This window comes from Micromesistius poutassou (genome assembly GCF_964030765.1).
Source record: "Micromesistius poutassou genome assembly, chromosome: 7".
Taxonomy (NCBI): domain Eukaryota; kingdom Metazoa; phylum Chordata; class Actinopteri; order Gadiformes; family Gadidae; genus Micromesistius; species Micromesistius poutassou.
In genome coordinates, this window is record NC_140277.1 from 7,004,104 (window position 1) to 7,028,455 (window position 24,352).

The 24,352-nt window shown below is 46.3% G+C and overlaps 1 protein-coding gene across 4 annotated transcripts; it reads left to right on the forward strand.

Annotated features, from left to right (window-relative positions):
* The first annotated feature begins 1,492 nt into the window (after nt 1-1,492).
* Nucleotides 1,493-24,045, forward strand: ccar1 (cell division cycle and apoptosis regulator 1). Of its 4 annotated transcripts, none has more exons than XM_084470649.1 (27): nt 1,493-1,543; nt 2,052-2,213; nt 2,579-2,757; nt 2,855-3,025; nt 3,189-3,236; nt 3,782-3,814; nt 4,111-4,319; nt 4,508-4,634; nt 5,100-5,213; nt 5,795-5,984; nt 6,688-6,856; nt 8,032-8,187; nt 8,618-8,843; nt 9,197-9,310; nt 9,670-9,836; nt 10,806-11,016; nt 12,469-12,552; nt 12,697-12,882; nt 13,729-13,920; nt 14,083-14,415; nt 15,160-15,295; nt 15,588-15,673; nt 16,315-16,461; nt 17,036-17,156; nt 18,741-18,923; nt 19,538-19,743; nt 22,648-24,045. In XM_084470649.1, exons 2-27 carry the CDS (start codon nt 2,102-2,104, stop codon nt 22,726-22,728), a joined length of 3,981 nt encoding a protein of 1,326 aa, XP_084326775.1. In that variant the 5' UTR covers nt 1,493-1,543; nt 2,052-2,101; the 3' UTR covers nt 22,729-24,045. The 4 variants fall into 4 exon arrangements, with proteins under 4 accessions (XP_084326775.1, XP_084326776.1, XP_084326773.1 ...); XM_084470650.1 differs by having other exon boundaries at nt 4,126-4,319; XM_084470647.1 differs by having other exon boundaries at nt 5,100-5,228; nt 22,648-24,044.
* Nucleotides 24,046-24,352: the final 307 nt, after the last annotated feature.

Consider the following 24,352-nt stretch of genomic DNA (forward strand, 5'->3'; position numbering starts at 1 on the left):
CCCATAAGGGGGCTCCCAGTGTTTCCCACAGACCAGGTAGCAATGTGTGGCGGATTTGTTGACGGGGGGGGGCATTATCGTTAATAGAAAATGCGGATCATTTTCTTTCTCGTGTGTCTCGTTTTTCGCCCATCGTTTTTCGTCCATCTCGAAGACGAGTCCGTTCAGAATCAGCTGCTTATCGCAGGTCGACTGACTCGATTTCCTTCTCATACACTTACGTGTTTAATTTGCGTGTGTTTAGACAGATGGGCGCGCACACACACGCGCACCAAGCATCACCCGCATTCATTCATTCTTCAACACTCACTCGCGGTAAAACTAGCCTATAAATCCGGCCTAATCCGCTGCTTATAGCGGCACCTATAGGTAATTTACCCAAATGATCAGCTTTCGCACCAGAACTGGCACATGCGCGTCTGTAGCAAATGGTTTATGGCCAGGGGTGCAGATCCGATGTCAGGATTGGGGGGGGGACACAAAAGTGATTTTTTTTTTTTTTTAATTGCCCGTATGCAACTCATACCATGCCACCATAAATCACAACTTTGTAGAGGCTCACTATTGTTTATTTGTCCTAAACAGCCAACAGCGCGTATCACTACTTACTTGACTGTTATATTAGTAAATCATAATTTTAAGGGTCTCGGCATGTAATGTCTACTCATGTTCTTATCTTTCGCCTCCCTCCAACCCTCCCAGATCCCAAATTCTTCTCACCATCTTCCTTTTCTCCCAGTCTATGGGACTACTTTATGCATGATTAATTTATATGGATGAATATCAAAAATATGAAGCCCTAAGAAACTACCCATTCATTTGCATTGTAGTGGAGGAGACCAGAGATGGAATGTGGAGTCAGAAATATATTTGTCAAACATATATTTGTCAAACATTATTTGTTCCACCATTTCAATAATTTGAAATGTCCACTGCCATGTTGACTGCCCCCCCCCCCCCCCCACCCCCCAGGATCTGCACCCATGGTTATGGCCATGTGTTTGAGTAACAATACTCTCATACTTGACCAAATTAATCCATCAGACTTTTTTTTTTTAATGCTAAAAACCTCCGAATTTACGAATCAAAAATGTCATGTTTTTTTCATAACCATATATTATTTTGACTATATTTGTATGGTTTCTATAGCGTCCCCATGAGGCCGATTACAATCTGGTTCATGCGCATTTTGATCGCACGGCGAGGTATACAACTAAATCAATCAATCAACTAAAATGAAAAATAAATATCTAGAATTTTACCATAGAATTTCCAATGCAATCGTAATTGTAGTTTTGGTGTAAATGGATATGTCAAGCGCAGACAAAAAAATCGCACACACATTATTAATTGTGAATACTTTTTAAGTTACACGCATGCTTTAACTCGTGTAATCATGTAATAATGTTATTGGGTTAATAGATTTCGGACCAAAAAATCTTAGCAGTAAAGACATGCAACCCTCAGTGGAAAACCGAGCTCCCATGCGTATGCGCATGCGCAATGTACATGTCTAGAGCAGCCGGGTACAGAGGACAGTGTGGTAAGAAGCCAACGTATTTATTACATTTAATCGAAGATCGGGTATTGTGAAATGTTATTCCTATTTCGATCACTGTTGTGCAGTAGACGCTTGAATCAGGATTATTTTCACATTAAAAATGTGTTCTATTGACAACTACCTGTCTAGTGATATAAGCTAGCACTGGTTAGCAGGGGCCTAGGTTGTTGATGACAAAAACCAGCGCGAGTCATGCGCGTTTACTTGCTAACGGACTCTGTAACGCGTAGTCTTATTGCTACATGGTGAAATCCTTTTATAAATATATCTGCGAAGGCACTGGCAAGCTAGTAATTTTTTACGTTAGTCGTCTTGCTTTGGAAGTTGGGAGTTTTGTTATGTTGCTAAATCGCTACAGCTTAGTAGTTAACAAGCTAGGCGCATTGCTGCTGCTAACTAGCTGAGGTAGCAAGAAGGCTTGGCTGGCGATGCCATCACGGTTGCTGTGTCAGCAAGAACTAATCGTATGCTTTTTGGGTTTGTTTTATAGAAGGAAGGATTTTAGCTGCTGCGGAGACTCCCCCTTTTCCCGAGTGAGCCATGGCCCAGTTCGGGGGGCAGAAGAACCCGCCATGGGCGACTCAGTTCGCCACTGGTGCGGTGTCCCAGCCTGGCCACTCTGGACAGTCTCTTGACCTCAACAGCTTACACTGTGAGTATCATCAGACACGAAGCGATTATGGTCACTGCTCTTACGTTTACATTATGAACGGACGGCCAGTGCTTAAAAATCGATGTCAAATATGCACGTGCTGTTGTATGCTGATTGTGATGATAACAATAATCCAGACACAATATATTTCGAATACAATTTTTTTTGTTTTGTTCGTGGTGGTGCATTATTTAACGTTTTTTGCATATAGCTCCAAGTTATCTTTTGTTAAGCATTCACTATGCATTACAATAATAAAACATTTTTTTTAGCTGTTTTAATCTGTCAACTAAATCTTTGTGTAATATTCTACCTAAAACGTATCCTTCCACTCGTAAGTATGGCTGCTTTCTGTTACTCTTTAGCTCTCGGAGTGCAGCAGCCATCGCTACTAGGCGCTTCTCCTTCAATGTACGCACCGCAGTCCGCCTTGGCAGCCGCCTCCCTTGGCAACCAGTCTGCAGCAAACTACCAGCTCTCCCAGCAGACCGCCGCCCTGCAGCAGCAGGCTGCAGCTGCTGCAGCCGCCGCAGCATTGCAGCAGGTGAGTGACCGGCCCCCAGGTGGTGACCTATTGATTCACTGGCTTGTCTTGTTTTAAATATATTGCTTGTCTCACAAGTCCTATATTCCACTTCCAGTCTCAGATCAATACTGCCCTACAGCAGTATCAGCAGCAGCAGCAGCAACAACAACAACAACAACAACAACAGCAGCAGCAGCAGCAACAACAGCAGCAGCAACATCAACAACAACAACAACAACAACAGCAACCGCCCCCACAACAACAGATGTATAATGTACCCCATCAGGTAAGACCTGCTGCCTTAGTCACTGATGTAATACAGGCTCCTGTTTTTTATAACTTTTGTGTTGTATCATGTCTTATATTTTGTCAGTCATTTCAATGAGTGTTTGATCTTAATGTCAAAACATGTTGATTTCTATCAATCCAAATTTGAAAAACTACAACAGCAACAGCCACCACCTCCACAGCAGCAGCTGTACAATGTCCCTCATCAGGTAAAATACTGCGCTTCTAGGCACTGGTGTGCTATTTCCACCTGTGCTCTATATATTATCTTTTGTCAAACAGTGGTCTTAATGGGATTCTTCTGTTTGTTTTGTGCACAAAACCTTGTTATTTATATCAACCTAAAATGATACCACTCGTCTTGCCATATTCACATATTCAAAGTGTTATTTGGTTTTGATTTTAAAAATACTAATTTTAGGTGACTTATCCCATAACTAAGAGTCCAACCTGATCTGCTGCATCACTGCAGCAAAACATTAAAACATTTTGGTTCAATCGTCCATTGTAGTCATCTCCAGTGATGTTGACAATAAGACAAGCACATAATAATGCTGACTATGTTACGTTTGTTTGGAACCTATTTCATTCAAGTGCACCCAACCACATTAATAAGGATAATGGAAAACAAATCAATGAGCCCTGCAGTGAATTGTAAAATTAATGCAGTGTGTGTGTTGTGGTAAGATTGACACATGGTAGCCAATCCACTGTTGAACGTTTTTCTTCTCTCTCTCTTCCTCACTGTGTGCAGCTTCCACAGCCTCAGCAGGCCCTGCTTTCTCAGGTAATGAGCTTACTAGTGGTTTTAGACGCATCATGTGAAAATACAAAACTGTTGTTGCTTAAAGCTTTAGAAATGCAAAAAAATAAAATTTAAGGTGGTGGCTAAAGTTTGAGGACATCTAGGGCTTTACCCAGACCTCCACGGCTTTTAGCGTGGTCAGCGGGGATCCTCCCCGAAAATGTTTTTATAAAGTTATATTTTAATGTACTCGGGTGCCTTATTTACTTTCATAGTATGTGTCCTTATCATTGTATGTCTGCTGATTCCATAATGGTCACGCATAATAACAGAAGCAGCTTTCCCTCTCGCAGCCCTCGGGGGCCCTGCCCACCAGCCTGGGCATGTCCAATCAGCAGACGGCCCAAATCACAGTGTCGTATCCGACGCCGCGCTCAAGCCACCAACCACAGGCCCAGCCCCAGAAACAGCGCGTCTTCACCGGCGTGGTCAACAAACTCCACGACACCTTCGGCTTTGTGGACGAGGACGTCTTCTTCCAGCTTAGGTAACATTTGAATACGTAGTGTCTTTTCCAGTTACACATGGCCTGTGTACTCAATAATATATACTGTAAATTGCATGTATGTTTGATATAAAGAGTCAATGTGCTCAATTTGTCTTTGTGCTTGGTGTGATTCTTTTTTATTTTTTTTATTTAACTCAACTACAATTTCTAATTTCTCGTCTTTCCAGTGCTGTGAAAGGGAAGACCCCTCAGGTGGGCGACAGGGTCCTAGTGGAAGCGGTCTACAATCCCAACATGCCCTTCAAGTGGAACGCACAGCGCATCCAGACCTTACCTCAGCTCTCCAACCAATCGGTGAGAATGCCCGACACTCTTTTTTCAGAGAACGTAAATTAGGCCAGACCGAATACTATATACTATATATCACCTGAATATTTTTATTTACATTTCAGTTTTTGAAACGGATCAATTAGTGTAAAATGACGAAGCAATCACACTTGGCTTGACTGGCTTTGTAAAGCAGTTACAGTTCATAATAGTGTACATTGCTTATATTATGTTTATATAGAGATCTCAATATATTAAGCTAGAATCAATACTCCCATTAACTGACCAGTGAGTTGCATGTTTGTATCCGTTTCAAAACTTTTGAGGTTTGTCCAATGGTTGTACGGCTAGCGTCTTGTCATGTCCCAGGAGAGATCATCCCTCTCCTAGTAGAGATAATCCCTTTTTAAGCGCGTGTTTGGTTACCATAGCAACACATTGTGTGTGTGTGTGTTGCTGACATGTGTGTTCTCGCTCCTCCCCCTGCATCAGCATCAGCAGCCCCCGCCGTTACCTCAGGCCTCGCAGCAGCTGGGCAACTTCTACGAGCCGCCCATGCAGCTGCGGTACTCGGACATGCACTCTGCGCCGGATAACCGGCAAAACGTAAACCCTTTCCCGGCACGTCTCGCTCATTCTCACACCCGCCTTCGGGCTCCTCCTGCACCACATGTTGTTTTTCTTTCTGTATTGAGGGGCGGGGCTGGGGGGGGGGGGGGACAGCATATTCTAGTGGGGGTTTGATTAGCAACCGAAAGGTTCTGGGTTTGAACCCCGATGTCCGCAGCCTAAAGTTGGGAATCCTTGAGCAATCTGCTCATTCATGTACATGACATGTATATTTACAAACATAGATCACTGGACGTCTTGTATGCTAAAGGCCTGAATAGTAATAGTGGCCACTTGTCTGTTAATCTGCTGCTGGTTCTTTAGCCAAAGACACTATTCAAATCACTCTAGTCCAGAAAGGAATTAATTAGAATTTGTGGATATCACTTTACAGTGATCGGGTACATTGTATGTTGCAGTGAATACATATATTATTAGGTTTTAAGCATTGGTTTCAATATGTACCTAAATTATTTTACCTGCCAAAATTTCAAATCTACCTTCGATTAGCTGTGCTAATTCTGGACCCTGACAATAACATGAGACCCCCACCCTTATCTCCTCCCTCCTCCAAACAGAACCAGCCCCCGCCCAACATGATGAAGCAGGGCCCGCCCATGATGCAGTCCCTGCCTCCCCCCAACTCCTTCAACGTCCCCAACCAGGGGCCCCCACCCTCCCTGCTTCAGCCCCAGATGTCTGCCGCCTCTCTGGCCCCTCTGCTGCAGAACCCACCCCAGCCCCTGCTGCCCCAGCCCCCACCCAAAGGTAAGCCGGCAGGAGACCCTCCATCATGTGATGTGGATGGACGTTGGTTCATGTTCAGCCATGGCCTTGTTTTCTACAACAGAGGGCACTCGTCCCTTAATAATATATATATATATATATATATATATATATATTCTTTATTACAGTTTCAGACATCACAATCACATTCATTCATTCATTCACATTCACACAAAGGTTAGCATACAGAGGTAATGGGCTTGAGCCGTGGGCTGACTATGAGTATTCTAGTGTTTATAATCGTAGTATTGGCCTGGTAATGCAGTGTTCCTCATTGTAGTATCCAACCTAGGGACACAACATGCAGTGGTCCTGTCTAGCGCCGCTAGCCTGGAGTTAACGATGCCAGGCTAGGTGTTATATTCCCAGAAGGGCACTCTATTCTAAGGACACATACAGTGCTCCAGATGGCCAGTCCTGTATGCACTCACAGTATTGTACACCTGGACTCCTTGGATAAAGTTGACCACTAAACGGCATATATTACACAACACTCATCGCACAACATACCAATTTAATGAATGATTATTTAAAAAGGTGATTATTTATTGGGATAGTCTGCTGCCAACAGCAAATGCATCTATTCCATTATGAGCTAAATTAATGATTACCACCGTACTCTGTAAACAGGGTTGTTCTGTACTGAGTGTTATTGCTCTATTTCTACCTGTCTGTGGTGCTGAAGGGGGGGCTCCTGTGTTCGCTCCGGACGTGTTCTCCGGGGGTCTGCTCCAGCCGCCGGTGAGGATGATGCCCCAGCCGCAGCCCGTCAGACGCATCGAACCGCCGCCACGCTTCCCCAACCGCATCGACCGCGGCCCCGAGCTCATCCTGCGGCCCAAGGAGGAGCGCAGGTCAGCAGACATGGGACACTTATGCCGCTTTTCCACCGCCAGTACCTACTCGACTCGACTCGACTCGCCACGCCTTATTTGCGTTTCCATTGGCAAAAAAAGTACCTGGTACCTAGTACCGGGTACTTTTTTTTAGTACTACCTCCGTCGAGGTTCCATGCCAGCGGAGTAGGTACTTTTGTGTGACGTAAACAGGCTGCTGGTAACTGATTGGCCAGCGGCTGTAAATGGGAATATTCACTCAAGTTAAGTTGTGTCCGGCGTGGTTGGAGTCCACGAACCCGCTCCCGAGGGGGACACTGATCAGCGTTTCGCCGTGTGTGTCGCTCCTTTCCCGGGGCTAGAGTTAGGCTGCGCGTCGTTATGTGTGTCGGGCGTGGTTGTGTGTGTCCGGCGTGGCTGGAGTCCACGGACCGGCGTTTCGCTGTTTCGTTTCAGTGTCGTTCCTTTCCTAGGGCTCGAGTTTCGCCTCTATCAACGTTACCGTATGACAACAATAGACGCGCAGTCATTGCGCTTTTTATTTTATTTTATTTTATTTCCCATCATAACCTTTCCCGGGAATCAGGAAATAGTCTTGATCAGATTCAGATTTCCCGGGAATCGCGTCTCCCGTGATTTAAACGTAATGACGACCCGCCCATGGTGGAGAGGTTCTTTTCTACGACCCGCCCACATTGAAGAGGTACTTTTTTAGATGGAAACGCAACCAAACCGAGTTGAGTCGAGGCGAGTCGAGTCGAGTTGGTACTGGCGGTGGAAAAGCGGCAATAGTTTAGCTGTCTAGTGCTTTAGTCACACACCTAGTTCAGCTGTCTTCTGCTCTAGTCACACACCTAGTTCAGCTGTCTTCTGCTCTAGTCACACACCTAGTTCAGCTGTCTTCTGCTCTAGTCACACACCTAGTTCAGCTGTCTTCTGCTCTAGTCACACACCTAGTTCAGCTGTCTTCTGCTCTAGTCACACACCTAGTTCAGCTGTCTTCTGCTCTAGTCACACGCCTAGTTCAGCTGGCTAGTGCTCTAGTCACACACTTAGTTCAGCTGTCTTCTGCTCTAGTCACACACTTCGTCTAGCTGTCTAAGGACTAGTTATTAAGATTAGATTGCATGTACTTGATTATTCTTATTGTTACATACTGTACCTTTAACTGTCTGTATTCCTTTGTGGTCTAGCCGTGACAGGGAGCGGGAGCGCCGGCGGTCCCGGGAGCGATCGCCCACCAGGAAGCGCTCCAGGGAGCGTTCCCCGAGACGGGAGCGCTCGCCCCGCAGGCCTCGCAGGGTGGTCCCTCGCTACACGGTCCAGTTCTCCAAGTTCAGCCTGGACGGGTGAGTAAGCAACATGCCGTCAGCCATGTTGGCGTTGTTTAAGTGCGAGGTTGTGTTTCTTTATTGGGGTTTATTTAGGGCTAGCCCATTTTTCCTTATACTGACAAATGATTAGCAAAGAAGTGCGACTATTTCTTCTTCCTTTGTGGTAGTGTGTTAGGGTTTCATTTGCTTATTCCAGGTCGGTCTTAGTTTTCATAAATTTGCATGTAATCGTGCAAGGGAGTGAGTGGCACATGGTGGGGAGGGGAATATGTTAAATCTTGGTTGTATTAATTAGTAGTTTCTCCAGTATTGATAGAATGCTTTGCTTGTCCTCCGACTCACTGAACGTCATGCACACGACCCATGTGGACGTGGTCATGCCCACCATGATGGGCCCCCTGCCTAAAGCCCTTTTTTTTTTGTATTTCCTCCTGCCTCTTTAAAGCTCCAACTGCGACATGATGGAGCTGCGCCGCCGCTACCAAAGCCTGTACATCCCCAGCGACTTCTTCGGTGCCGTCTTCACCTGGGTGGATGCCTTCCCCCTGCAGCGGCCCTTCCAGTTCGGCAACTACTGCAACTTCCACATCATGCACAAGGAGGTGGACCCGCTGGTCAAGAACACGGCCGTGCTGGACCCGCCTGACGCCAACCACACCTATAGTGCTAAGGTGGGACCGGCTGTTGTGTGACGTCGGCCTAATTGTTGGGCACAAATGGAGAGGAAATAAAAGGGGGAAAGATCGTGGAGTGGTGGGGGGGCTGGATGTTGTAGGTTCAAATTAGTTTAGTGTTTGGCTCTATGCAGAAAGGTGCAGCATTCAGTGTGTTTGTAGCCTATCCTATAGGCATCCCTGAGCAAGGGTCGACCCCTACCTGCTCACCATCTACAAATTCAACATAACTCGCTTTGGATTAAAGAAAGATAACTTTTATAGTAAAATAGTAGAACCTTACTTTTTGGTGCGATAGTCATTTCCAGTATACTTGTATTCCTGGCTGAGGTCCGTGTGTTGTCCTGCAGGTGATGCTGCTCGCTAACCCTGGTCTAGAGGAACTCTACCACAAGTCCTGCGCTCTGGCCGAGGACCCTCAGGAACTCAGAGATGCCTTCCAGCATCCGGCTAGACTCATTAAGGTACACCCCACGCTCATCGCCACGTCGTTCACATGTACCTAATGCATGGGGAGGGAGGGGATGGTGGTTGTGGGGAGGTTTGAGAAGAGTAGGGGACAGCTAACTGTGAGGTCTTAATCTTATTCCATTTCCATTTTTCATTTCCCATTCTCATTGTGTGTGTGAAAGAAATACATCTGATGTTTTGCTCAACGTGTTCCATTGCATCTTAAGTCTCTCCTCTGATAGGGTTACCCTATACTCCTCTCTTTTCTCATTTACTCTCTTTCGGTTTCTCAATCCTTCCTGATCATCGCAATCCCTGTTTTTATTTCAACACTCATTTTGTTGTTTGTTTGTTTGTGTGCGCCTGTCTTCAGTTCTTGGTGGGGATGAGGGGGAAGGACGAGGCCATGGCCATTGGGGGCCACTGGTCCCCCTCCCTGGACGGAGCCGAGCCGGAGACCGACCCCTCTGTCCTCATTAAGACAGCCATACGCTGTTGCAAGGCCCTCACTGGCATAGACCTCAGTCTGTGCACCCAGTGGTAAGTACCCTCTGTCCGCCTCCTCACCCTACCACCGTCAGACCTCCCATGTGGATCCGTATCGATGCTACCAACAACAAAAAAGCAGACGCTAAAATACAAAATTCAAACGCTGCATGAATTTATAACTTCAGCGTGCAATCGTTTTTTCTTCTCTTTGTCACATCCGGTTGCTATTTTCTGTTCTTCTTCATATTAATGATAATTGTGATTTTTGATTTGCTACTTTATATTTGTTTCTGTTAAGCGTTGTTGCTTTTGTGTGCGTGTTGTCCTGCCTCTCTATACATGCACATGTATATGTATGTAAATCTACATATATACACACTCACACATGGATTTGTTGAAAGATGGTGTGCCTTGATGATTCTCTGTGGCTGGATGAGCAGTGGACTGGAAGACCGGGAGACGCTGCCATTATTTTCTATTGTTGTCGTCGTTTGGTGTTTCTATGGGCTCTGGTTAAATATCTTGCATATTTAACTCCACTTCATTGTGTCCTTTTCATTCTGTCTCTTCTCCTCACAACCACTCCTCCCCCCCTCCCCCCCACCCCACCAGCTACCTGCGCTACAGTGCATACATACCATAATCTGGTGTTAGATGCAGAGCGCTCTTCTAATTGGCTGAAGGAGAGGGAATATCCCGATGGGGTCGTGTTTTGATTTGTGTATTTTTGTTTTCTTTGTAACTGTCTTGTCAGCTTTTATTGTCAAATTGGCCACCCTAACCTACTAAGTCCCTACTAGTTGATGGAGAGATGCAGCCTGAGTTTGATTACTCGTAGGAGAGTGAGGGGTGACTGTAATGAAGCATGGAGGGGGAAGCAGGACTAGCTCTATTTGTGGGGGAACAGAAGGCTTGTCCTAGTCCAACCTGCCTCTGCCTCTCTCTCTCTCTTTCTATCTCTATCTCTCTGTGTCCTGACGAGAATGTTTCTTTCCAATGCGCCCTCTTCCTTTGCGACAGGTATCGCTTTGCAGAGATTCGCTATCACCGGCCGGAGGAGAGTCACAAGGGGCGGACAGTCCCCGCACATGTGGAGACAGTGGTTTTGTTTCTCCCGGATGTGTGGCATTGTCTTCCTACCCGCTCAGAGTGGGAGGGGCATTCGCGGCGACTCCGGGAGCAGCTGGCCGAGAAGCTGTCGGCCGAGCGAAAGGAGGCGGATGGAGAACAGGCACTGAACCCGCTAATCCCTCTCTTCTCATTTCCGCTTCTCACAGGAAGGCACAGGAATTACCACACAAAACACAGCTTAAAAACAAACAAACACCACACACACACACAAACACATACACACGTGAGACACTCGCACACAGAGATGTCAAACGTCAGCACACAGGCACACACTATCGCACCATCAAACGCCTGCCCTCAATCCCTCCCTACCCTCCCTACCTTGCTGTTGTATCCACTACCCCCCGCCCCTCCCCTTTCCTCTGTCTGCATCCTTCACTCTGCCCCACAACACCTGACAAGACACATACTGTCCCAAGGAGAGAGACTAGCATCCATTTGATAAAGTGAACACGCTGTCTCGGCTGATGACACGGCTTCCAGCTTTCTTAACTCAATTTAAAACGGGATGCAATCTGGGTGCAACTACTCTCGTCAATTCCTAAAAAAAATAAACCACGAAATAGGATGATGATCCATCAAATGTGGCTTACTATCAAATGGATTTCTCAGTAATATGGGTTTGAGAGTCGATTGGGGTTTTATTTAAATCTTGGTGTTAGGAACCATTTTTGATTGTTTCACGCTTGGCTGGAATCTGTAGAGTCAGTTGTGAGAGGGCGTGATGTTTTTGGTCTAGTTTGTGTGTGTGTGTGTGTGTGTGTGGGGGTGTGTGTGTGTGTGTGTGCTATGTAGAAGATCAATTTGATATCAGCTGACTTGGAAAAAGAGACCATCCCCCAGACCCCACCCCTAAGTCCTGTTTCCTGTCTGCACTTGTTTTTTTTGCTATTGTTTTGGGGCTACATGTAGAACTTGGTTCTTCCACTGCAGTTGGTTGGACAAATGGCTTCTTTTCTATGGGAACAGTCCTCCCAAGACCGCCCCCCTCCCACCCCCCATCCCCTACCCAGTCATAGACCATACTAGGCCCACCCACCCATTCACACTCCATTCGGAGACCAGCTCCAGGTCACCTGATGTACCTACACACCCTTTGGACACACCTGGTCATTTTTATTTATTTTATTTTTTTGTTGTGTTCCACAGAACCGCATTGATTGGCCGCTGGGGTCGGGGGGGGGGGACATTTCCTTTTTTAATTTTGTTTAATTTTAATTTAATAAATTTTTATGTTTAGAAGAGCTAGTGGAGAGCTTCCCTGTGTTATCCATCAGTGGCAGTGGAGTAAAGCACAGCAGAGAGACTATGACAGACACGATCATGTGACCCTGCTTTTTGCACACGTCAACTCTTTTTGATTCACACTGGAGGCCTGGAGCTCTGTGTGCTGACTGTTGTGTTGTCCCTTCTCTCTCTCTCTCTCTCTCTCTCTCTCTCTCTCTCTCTCTCTCTCTCTCTCTCTCTCTCTCTCTCTCTCTCTCTCTCGTTCTTCCTGTGTGTCTGTCGCTCTCTCTCTCTATCCATCCATCTGAATCGTTTTCCCTTGAAGGAGGAAGAGAAGGAGGACGAGGAAGACACTAAGGAGGTCACCATACCAACTCACTGGGATAAGCTTGATCCAAAGTCCATGAAGGTATGGCATAAGAACTTGCATACTTGCAGGCTAGTTTGTAGTCTTGGAGACATTTAATTCAACAATGTGGCTTTCAAATCCATCCCTGTGTCTTTCTGAATCCGGGAAGTTCCCCCCTCTGACCTCTCCCCTTCCCCCTCCCAGGTGAATGACCTCCGTAAGGAGCTGGACTGTCGCTCTCTGAGCTCCAAGGGGCTCAAGTCCCAGCTGATCGCCCGCCTCACCAAGCAGCTGAAGGTGGAGGAGCAGGTGGAAGAGGCCAAGGAGCCGGAGAAACCGGAGGTCAAGGTCCCCGATGAGGAGGAGCCCCCACAGGAGGAGGATAAAGAGGTAGGTCCGGGAGGTCTGTTCTTTTATGTTGGTTGCTTTTAACCATAGCCATCCATAGCCACCTGTGGAGATTCCGGAGTCGGCACAGATTAGCATTTGATCATTAAATAGGTACGATATATTTCCAAACCTGCAAGCTACACTCTGTGCCAGAAGTCCCTCGGGACGGTGTCTGGCTCAATTTGAGTTTTGCTAAATAAATGCCTGGTCGGCTTTCACCTGACTCTCCCTGTATGTGGGATTGTTGCTATAAAGTGACCCGACATGTCATCTTTTGACCTATATTTAACCTAGAAAGGTTGTTTATTTGCACTGAAACAACATCCCTCCTCTTCTTAATTAGCACTCAGCCTCCCCTATTGATGCATAGGACGCTAAAAAAAACCTGCTACTACAAAAAAGTGCATATTATTAGAAGGCCGGCTAGTCTAGTGGTGTTTTTTTTTGGTTGAAAGGTTCTGGGTTTAAACCTAACCCTTTAAACCAATCATGTTGCTTGAGGCAAAGATCTGTAAGCGTGTAATTGGTAAACACAAACTCGACCGGCAGTAGCAAACTGTAAAAAGGCAGTGTAAAGGTTTCAAGTAAAATCCCCTTCTGAAAGATTCATCCATTCGCTCTCACCTCCATCTCCCTAACAAAAAGAAAACCAGGCTTGTGTCTTCCCCCCCCCCCCCCACCCAGTAGGTCTATTACACAGCAGGACCGCCGGGTCCCAGATCAGGGTTCATGATGACGCTGTATGCTTGGGGCAACGTCTATCAGGCGAGCTGAGCCGTCTCGGTAGGCACACCAACAAAGTGTGTGGTGGTGTTAAACCGGGTGTGTGATCTCGGTGCGTGTCAGGAGGAGGAGCGGCGTAAGCAGGACGAGCTGGAGCGCCAGCGGCGGGAGCGGCGCTACGTGCTGCCCGAGGAGCCCACCATCCTGGTGCACCCCAACTGGGCCGCCAAGAACGGCAAGTTCGACTGCAGCATCATGTCTCTGAGCGTGCTGCTGGACTACCGGCTGGAGGACAACAAGGAGCACTCCTTTGAGGTGAGAGCCCTCCCAAGCTAAAGTGTTTCTGGGTGAGAATCCCAACACTACACTCTTGTAGTACAACACACGCATAGTAAATCCTTGTGGTAGACCTTCTGAGAGTGTCTGACCTTCTGAGAGTTTTTTTTGCTCCCCGTTCTCCTCGGATCCCACCACCAGGTGTCACTGTTTGCCGAGCTCTTCAACGAGATGCTCCAGCGAGACTTTGGCTACCGCATCTACAAGGCCCTGGCTTCGCTGCCCGCCAAGGATGATAAGAAGGACAAGGAGAAGAAGGTCAAGAAGGAGGTGACGCCGGTGGTGGCGGCTACTGCTACTGCTACGGCTACTGCTACGGCTACGGCCACTGCTACTGCTACGTCAGTGGCGGCGGTAGTGGTGGTCGGGGAGAAGAAGGAGGGCGGATTGAAACGCGACATCAAGAAGGAGAAGGAGGAGGAGAGTGAGGAGCCGGCCGGGAAGAAGACCAAGGAGGACGAGGAGAAGAAGAAGGTAGGCATGTCGTGTGGGTGTGGGAGGAGCCATCTGTGGAGATTCTGGAATCTCCACAGATTTGCATTTCATCATTAAATAGGTATGATATATTTCCAAACCTGCAAGCTACACTCTGTGCCAGAAGTCCCTCGGGACGGTGTCTGGCTCAATTTGAGTTTTGCTAAATAAACGCCTGGTCTGCTTTCACCTGACTCTCCCTCCATGTGGGATTGTTGCCATGAAGTGACCTGACATGTCATCTTTTGACCTATATTTGACCTAGAAAGGTTGTTTATTTCCTAAGCTGAAACCACATCCCTCCTCTTCTTAATTAGCACTCGGTCCCATTGTTTTTTGTAATTGATGCATAGGACGGACCGACGGACACTAACAACTACTACTACAAAATAATTGCATATTATTAGAGGGCAGGCTAGTCTAGTGGTGGTTTTACATGTGTGTGTGTGTGTGTCCCAGTAAGGATGAGAATTAGTATGGACCTCACAATATATTTTTTTAATGTATTGCGATTCTGTGAAAATGTCAATCAAATTTTTATCATTTAGGTTTTATACACAGTATAAAAGTCGTTGAACAAATCCGAGCCAAGTAAATCGACTATAGGCAAACATACTCTATAGCGCCCCCTGTAGGATGTACCATTAACCATTAATAACATCAGAATCCTGATACAGACGCAAAGAAAACTGATACTGGCATGAATTGACCCCCCCCACCCCTCCCCTCCACCTGTCCTCCCAGAGCGAGGAGAAGGTTCCGACCCTGAAGAAGGAGGAGTCTCGCGAGGAAGAGGAGAACGAGGATGAAGGCAGCACGGCCAACGCAGAGGAGTATGACCCCATGGAGGCCGAGGACGCAGACGAAGAGGAAGACAACGGTAGCCCTTCACGTACACGTGTCCTGCGCAGCTTGATTGAGAGCATCTTAATCGGCCCCCCTAAAGGGGAAAAAAAACCTAACTTTGAACGCGCTTTTACATTGCCTACGAATTTCGCTGTAGCTTTGCAGACTTTGCCTGCTCAATGCTTATGACTATAATAGCTTTATTTACAGTATATAGCCCCTTTTTTATGCAGCACCTACATAGTGTTCGACAAACCCCAAGGCAAAATACAGACGCTGAACCAGAGTGATAAACTGACCGCATTACGGCCTTCTCCCCGTCTCAGATAAGGAGGACGACGACTCCACCGAGAAGGAGCGCAAGGAGGAGCGCAAAGACGAGGGCAAGGTCTCCAAAGAGAGGGCCTCGAAGGTGGGTTCCTGCTGTCCACAGCCACACGAAACATAGCTCTCCACGTCTCATCGCTTTATTAGGGCAGTTTCGCACGCACAAGTCATTGAGCAGACTCTTTTAACTATAGCCATCTGTGGAGATTCTGGAGTCTGCACAGATTTGCATTTGATCAATAAATAGGTACGATATATTTCCAAACCTGCAAGCTACACTCTGTGCCAGAAGTCCCTCGGGACGGTGTCTGGCTCAATTTGAGTTTTGCTAAATCAACGCCTGGTCTGCTTTTACCTGACTCTCCCTGTATGTGGAATTGTTGCCATAAAGTGACCCGACATTTCATCTTTTGTCCTATATTTGACCTAGAAAGGTTGAAACAACATCTCTCCTCTTCTTAATTAGCACTCTGCCCCATTGTTTTTTGTAATTGATGCATTGGACACTAAAAACTCCCAATACAAAAAAGTGCATATCATTAGTTTAGTGGTGGTTTCACATCCAGCTGAGAGGTTCTGGGTTTAAACCCAAATTACCCTGTAGGCATCCTTGTGCATGATGACGCCCATGCCGGCTCCTTAAATAAATATTCAGTGTGAGTCTCTTTGAATGAGGAAACACTCGTCCATGTTGGTAATAAGTGTTGGTTGGCATCTCGTCTGCAGGACAAGGAGAAGAAGCTGATGCTGACCTACAACAAGGAGCTGCTGATGGCCTTTGTGTACTTTGACCAGAGCCACTGTGGCTACCTGATGGAGAGAGACCTGGAGGAGATCATGTACACACTGGGGCTGCACCTATCCCGCGCTCAGGTACGCTCAATCTCTCAACCCGCACATACACAACTAATTGTTTATATCTGCTTCCTTTAAGTGTTTTGAAATATCCACAGATTTGTATTTGATCAATAAATATATGTAAGATATTTCCAAACCTGCAAGCTACACTCTGTGCCAGAAGTCCCTCGGGACGGTGTCTGGCTCAATTTGAGTTTTGCTAAATAAACGCCTGGTATCGCTTTCACCTGACTCTCCCTGTATGTGGGATGGTTGCCATAAAGTGACCCGACATGTTATCAGTGGTGAACTGGTGTGGGACCTGTATGTGGGATGGTTGCCATAACCATGGCAACCATGACCTGACATGTTGCTGTGATGTTAAAACATAATCTATTCGGCAGATATTAGAAGGAAAGAAAGAACATGATAGTCTCTTTCCTTTGACTCTCACTCCTTTTGACCTATATATGAACATGGAAGGTTGTTTATTTTCCATGCTGAAAACAACCTCCAACCTCTTCTTAAATAGACCTCCATCCCATGTTTCTCCTGCACAAGCTTTCCCACCAAAGGAGTTAACCATCTTTCTCTATCCCTCCGTCCCCAGGTAAAGAAACTGTTAAATAAGCCTGTGGTCAAAGAATCCTGTTACTACCGCAAGCTGACGGACCTGGGGAAGGATGAGACCCCGCCCTCCTTCATCGACGCCCAGGTGGAGCACCTACTGGGTGAGTTCTTCACGTTTAAGCTTTATCTGATCTTCAAGATATGGTTAAGATGGCCAGGGAGTTTGACCTTATTCGGTTCTATTTCCACTGGCTTTTTGAATCTTTTGTGAAGCGTCTTGAAGGACTAACACTTGAGGGATATTCTTGGTAGGGGTGCACGATAATTATCGGTAACAGAAATTATTACATCAGCCCCGATAACATAGCCTATATAATTTCAGTGCCCCGCTCCCACTAACGCTAAATGAAAGGTCTTATCGTAACCCTACACAAGTACACATCATACAATCAATTACAATACATGAGTTCACAACTGCACGCGGATATAGAAAATGTTTATTTTTATTATTATGTTACACCTTTCCTGCTGTCGGCTCCCAGACCGTAGTCGAGGAGCACAGCGTTGCTCCTCATTCTCTCGGGGGTGCCCCCCTTCACTTTGACCGGCAGTGGGTCTGCTTATAGGTCGGAATGTGGTCGGAATGAAGCGGCCGCCAATGATTGACAGGCTGGGTACTTTATTCTTAGTTTCACTAACGTTACAATACACGTTTGCACAGACACAACTGGACTCGTTCGTTACTTCACTAAACTGACACACGCTACCGCTCGCTCTCCTCGCTTGTCCACTCACTCACACACACACTGCCATTCCAGCGCACACACATACACTACTCTCGTAACACTTATTATTGACAACAGTTAGCTGAACATTATAGGGTCCCGGCCTTCCACTCCCTGTTTTCTCAGTTAAACACAGATAACGACTACATTTGTTCCAGTGTTTGTTAGATTTGAAATGAAGTAAAAAAAGACGCTCTCTTCCTCCGGTAACGCAGTCGTTCGCAACGCCTTTCTTATTCAGTGTTTCTTCTATTTGTCTGTAACTCATGCTCCAATCTTTCATCGATTGATGCAGATGTTGCGGATGCAACGGAATATATGATGCATCGCTGCAGCAACATTTAAGATGATCGTGATGAGTTCTGCCCATTCTGCCTCCGTTGCTGTCTGCGGTCAGACCAAAACACACCTGAGTGATGGGGGCCGTACTGTGAACCTCGACCCTACGTCATATCCCGCCCCTTGCAAGCCAGCCCCCCTAAACCCCCAGTTGATTCTACTGATGTCTGCGTGACAATGTCATGATCTTAGGTCATGATCATATATATGGATATGTGTGTGTGTGTTATCGGTATCGGCCTTTAGGAGCTAAAAGTTATCGGTTATCGGTTATTATTGTGCATCCCTAATTCTTGGGCCTCTTTGGGTCAGTAACCATTATAGCGGTCATCCCAGATGGGTAATGTGGCTGTCACAGCAGCAGAACTACAGGACAGTAAAGTAAATTACTGACATTTAAATAACAATATGCAAAGAACTACAGAAAATAGATGAAAAAGCTACAAATCGACACCATACGGAAATTGGAGGAAATGCAGAATGTAAATGATTGACAGTAGAGGTAATCCTTGTTGACATCAACTTCATAATTCTGGTCGACGGTCTGAAGCGACGGGGTGTCGCTATGGGGAGAAGAAGAAGGGCTACATCAGACTCTGATCAACCCAACTGTGTCTCCAGGCAACCGGGCGCTGCTCCCGTCCCTGACGGCTCCGCCCATGGCCGAGTCCAGCGAGGCCGGGGGTCTGATCGTGTTCAACGGAGCCATGGTGGACGTGGGCAGCATGATGACCAAGCTGGACAAGAGCGAGAAGGCCCGGGAGGAGATCGAGCAGAAGCTCATCGTCCTGGACGCCAAGATGGGTACGATCCCCAAGAGGAAGAGAGTGTGTGTGTGTGTGTGTGTTTACGTTCTTGTATCTGGAGCTCGCAAGCTACACTCTGTGCCAGAAGTCCCTCGGGACGGTGTCTGGCTCAATTTGAGTTTTGCTAAATAAACACCTGGTCTCACTTCCACCTGACTCTCCCTGTATGTGGGATGGTTGCCATAAAGTGACCCGACATGTTATCAGTGGTGAACTGGTTTGGGGTTGATTTGGCTCAATGCTGTGATGTTACACTTAAATTATTCAGTAGATATTAGGAGGGGAAAAAAATAATGCATGTCCATGCAATGGTCAAACAGCTAGGGTTTTTAGTTGTACGTTTTTAATTTGAAGGAGAAGATGAAAAGAAGAAATATTCTCTATATTGCAATATCCCAATGTGATGCAAGCCCAGATAATACCATCTTCCCCTAGAGTAATGGAGTATTTAGAAGCAATTGGTGTGTTTGTATGGCTATATATATACTTATCTAATCGTGTCTCAATTAGATCACATTGCTTGTCTGTTTTTTTTGCTTGACCATCGATATCAACATTACTATTACTCGATATCTACATTACTCACTCACTCACATGTCTCTGATCTCCTAGATGAGGACACTAAAGCCATGGGGAGCATGGAGCAGGCCAACAAGGCGCTGAGCAAGGAGCTGGAGGACGTGAAGGGCACACTGGGCCTGACGCAGGAGACCCTGAAGACCACCGAGGAGCTGAAGACCACCTACCACCGGCAGATCAACACGTGTGCCGGCAGCCTAACCGCCGCCGTCAAAGAGCTGCTGGCCACGCTCGGAAAGGTGACGCCATTTCACTTCCTCAGTCATTTAGTCTACGCTTTTATCACCAACGAGACTGTCGGGGAATTCAGAAACATGTTAAGTAAGCGAGACTGTGCAGTGAGCTGGTCAATACTGCAAAGTCAACCCTGACAGGGTGATGCAGGACCCATCCCCTTGCTTACTACACGGTTACTTACTAATAAAATCTATCATTTGACACAAAATATGACGGGAAGATATTAATTTATTTTAACTAGATTGTACTACTTCCGCTAAAAATAAATGTAGTTGAGTTTCTACGGTTGAAAAAAGGTTAATTAAGACGGTCTGTTAATCACAGCAGCCACGTCTGCTTTTCAGAAATAACAGACTGCTACAATTGACCAATGAGAATCCACATAGATATAGATAGTCCTTTATTAATGCCCCTTAGAAGAAATTCACAAGTGACCAGCAGTACAGTGGGAAAAGAGAGTGCGAAACAAGAGTGTATATATATACAAATAAATTTACCAATTTGAAATAAAATATAATAAACTATTAGAATAAGATAAACATACTATATACATGTAACTGTCCGTTTGTAGGTGACTTGTGCATTAAAAAATAAATATGACTAAGTATAAATGTGCCAATGTGCAGGGTTCCTGGGGTAATGAAAAATGAAATAAATAACAAGGTTTAAACAACTAAGAATGGTTCACAAAGACCCTGTGAACAAATGGAATAGAGGAGAGACCCTGCCTGGAGGATGCCCGGGGCCCCCCCCGGTGGACGAGAGGGTCGCCTCCCTACGCCTAAGGGTGGTGGGGGGGAAAACTCTGACCGTTGTTTGTGCGTATGCACCGAACAGCAGTTCAGAGTACTCAGCCTTCTTGGAGACCCTGAATGGAGTCCTGTATGGGGCTCCGGTAGGGGACTCTGTAGTTCTGCTGGGAGACTTCAACGCCCACGTGGGCAATAACGGAGACACCTGGAGAGGCGTGGTGGGGAGGAACGGCCTCCCTGATCTAAATCTGAGTGGTCGTTAGTTACTGGACTTCTGTGCTAGCCATGGATGGTCCATAACGAACACCATGTTTGAACATAAGGGTGCTCATAAGTGTACCTGGTACCAGAGTACCCTAGGCCGAAGATCAATGATCGATTTTGTGATTGTGTCAGCTGATCGCTGTCAACCGACCACCATCTGGTGGTGAGTTGGATCAGGGAATGGGGGAAGATTCTGGACAGACCTGGTAAGCCCAAACGGGTAGTGCGGGTGAATTGGGAACATCTGGAGGAGGCCCCCGTCCTAGACATCTTCAACTCACACCTCCGGCGGAGCTTTTCTAGCATCCCTGTGGAGGTTGGGGGCATTGAGCCGGAGTGGGCGGTGTTCAAAGCCTCCATTGCTGAAGCTGCGGCGGTGAGCTGTGGCCTCAGGGTCTTAGGTTCCTCAAGGGGCGGTAACCCTCGGACACCGTGGTGGACACCGGTGGTCAGGGAAGCCGTCCGACTGAAGAAGGAGGCCTTCCGGGATATGTTATCCCGGAGGACTCCTGACGCAGTTGCAGGGTACCGGCGGGCTCGAAGGGCTGCAGCTGCTGCCGTGTCAGAGGCTAAGCAGCGGGTGTGGGAGAAGTTCGGAGAGGACATGGAGAAGGACTTTCGGTCGGCACCAAAGTGTTTCTGGAAGACCATCCCACACCTCAGAAGGGGGAAACGGGGAAACATCCAAGCTGTGTACAGTAAGGGTGGGACTCTGTTGACCTCGACTGAGGAGGTAGTCGAACGTTGGAAGGAACACTTTGAGGAACTCCTGAATCCCACTAACACGCCCTCTATGATGGAGGCAGAGCTCGAGGTTGATGGTGGTTCGTCGTCAATTTCCCTGGTGGAAGTCACTGAGGTAGTTAAACATCTCTGCAGTGGCAAAGCCCCAGGGATTGATGAGATCCAGCCAGAAATGCTAAAAGCTCTGGGTGTTGAGGGGCTGTCATGGTTGACACGCCTATTCAACATTGCGTGGGAGTCTGGTACAGTGCCAAAGGAGTGGCAAACCGGGGTGGTGGTTCCCCTGTTCAAAAAGGGAGACCAGAGAGTGTGTGGTTCGGGCATCCCCGGGGAAGACCCAGGACTAGGTGGAGGGATTATATCTCAACACTGGCCTGTGAATGCCTGGGGATCCCCCCGTCAGAGCTGGTCAATGTGGACCAGGAAAGGGAAGTCTGGGGCCCTCTGCTTGAGCTGCTGCCCCCGCGACCCGACCCTGGATAAGCGGATGACGATGATGATGATGAGGATGATGAGGATGAGGTTTAAACAACAATCAGTCCTGAGGTGTGGGGTTTAGTCCTTAATCAAGTCGAGAAAAAGGAGGTGTTGGGGCTTGGAGGTGTCGGGAGCGCGGGGTTGAGGTGTTGTAAAGTCTGATAACTGATGGGATGAAAGAGCCCCCTCAAGCGCTTTGAGGCACGTGGCTGAATGAGTCTGTGGCTGAACGTGCTCCTGAGTTGCCTCAGCTCAGTGTAGAGAGGGTGAGAGGGATGGTCCATGATCGCCTGCAGCTTTCCTCTCACCCTCCTCTCTGTCACAGCCTCCACACAGTCCAGCTTCATCCCCACCACAGAGCTCGCTTTCCTCACCAGCTTATTCAGCTTGCTGGTTAAGCCTCCGCTCCCGATGCCTCCTCCCCAGCACACTGCAGCAAAGAAGGTGGCACTGGCTACCACAGACTGGTAGAACATCCGTAGCAGCCTAGTGCACACATTGAAAGACCTGAGCCTCCTCAGGAAGAACAGCCTGCTCTGTCCCTTCCTGTAGAGGGCCTCCGTGTTGTCTGACCAGTCCAGTTTATTGTGTAGTTTGTCACATGTCAGCATTAAGCAATCCGTTGTTTGGTATTGTATTAACTGGTTGTTTTTTTACTTCCTGTTCTAGGACCAACAGGCGGAGGGGTCTCCTGAGGCAGAGAGCAGGGGCCAAACTCCCTCGGCTCAAACCAACGGTGGCGACAACTGAATGAATCTGTGACGTGAATTTTTCTTCTTGTAAATAAGCACTATTCTTTTTTTTATTGTGATTTTTTTATTTTGATTTGATTTGATTACACAACTAGGTTTTTGTTTCATTTAAGTAATTTGTTTTGCTTATTGACGTTCTAATTTTCTCTCAAATTACGCTTGCTCAAGCTAATTTTCATAATTTGGGTTTTTCCTAACTTTGTGTGAATGAGTACATTTTCATTAATTGTTTTACTTTGCCATTGCCATCAGGTACCACATGTAGATTTATGCCAGTATGTTGGAGTTGTACTTGATGCCAAGATATTTGGTTCCCTGATTAGCAATAAAAAATATATATATTTATTTGCAAGAAAAAATATATTTAAAGAAATAAAAAAAACTACTTTTCAACAGTGGAACATGGAACACTGGCTCCAGCCGGTGTCCAAAAAACCCCAAACTTCATGAAACTTCTGTTCTGTTAAAATGACTGAATGTGTTCCAATAAACACATTGTACCTTTCAGAGTTCTTCTGTTTTGCCCTGTTCCGTTAGGACATGACTATGCATGATTCTCTTTCCACGAGAAACATCCATCCTCTTTCACTTTACTTGTTGCTGGCACCTCTGGGCTAGAGCATGGCTTTGTTCTGTCATGTGGTGTGTTCACACTTTTAGACCTTTTTTACAAGGGAAGAATTCATCTTCTGTTTGACGAGAAGGGAACTACTGACTACATGGGAACCAAACAATAAGCTTAATGAATGTCTCTTTGATGCTGAAGGAATTAAGATTCATATTTTGAAATTCACTTGAAGTCTGTACATTTTATTGTTTTGAAGTGTTGGACAAAGAAGAGCCAAACTCTAATTTAATCAGGCCCTGTTGAAGGCAATTTTATTTTTCTATTGACATTGTACTCTTTGGATGTCTTGTGCTTGATTAAAATGGTTCATTTAACACCATGTTTTCGCACAATATATATTATTTTTGTGACTAGACATGCTTTGTCTTTCGATAATGTGGAAATTAACAGTGTGTAATTCTCCAAAATGACCAGCTGGAGGCAGCAGTGCTCAGGAGCTTATTTTAAAACTTCATAATGAGCGTCTTTTAAAGATATCGACACTTGTTTCACTTAAAACTTAAGTAGATCTGAGCGCTGAGCAACATTAGATGTCTTGTTGATTGTTGTTAATTTGAGAAGACAAGATTACTGACAGTTATGACTGCTGTAAATAAATAGAGACCAGAGTCAGTTTGATTATCAAGCAAAACTTGGGCTGCTTGAAACAACCTTTCCAAGCAAGACCTGTTTTTGTGAAGGTCTTTGTTTGGCAAACGTTGACCTAAACTGCGAAATTCAGATGGCTCAATACTTAGTAGGCCTGTTTGCCTTGTAAACTCTTTCACAACTATGTTCCTAATAAACTGAATTTGTGACCAGTTTCCATATTCCGTATGAGACAATAGCCAACCATTAAACCAATCTATAAATTTCTAAGTATACTATACTAGGAATAGGCCTATTGATCACCTACTTTCTATCCATTACCTGAGGTGGTGTTTTCTTGTCTTTGGTAAGGCAATGAAACTTTTTGAAAGTGTTAGGCCACTCATCTCATTTATCTCGTGAGACA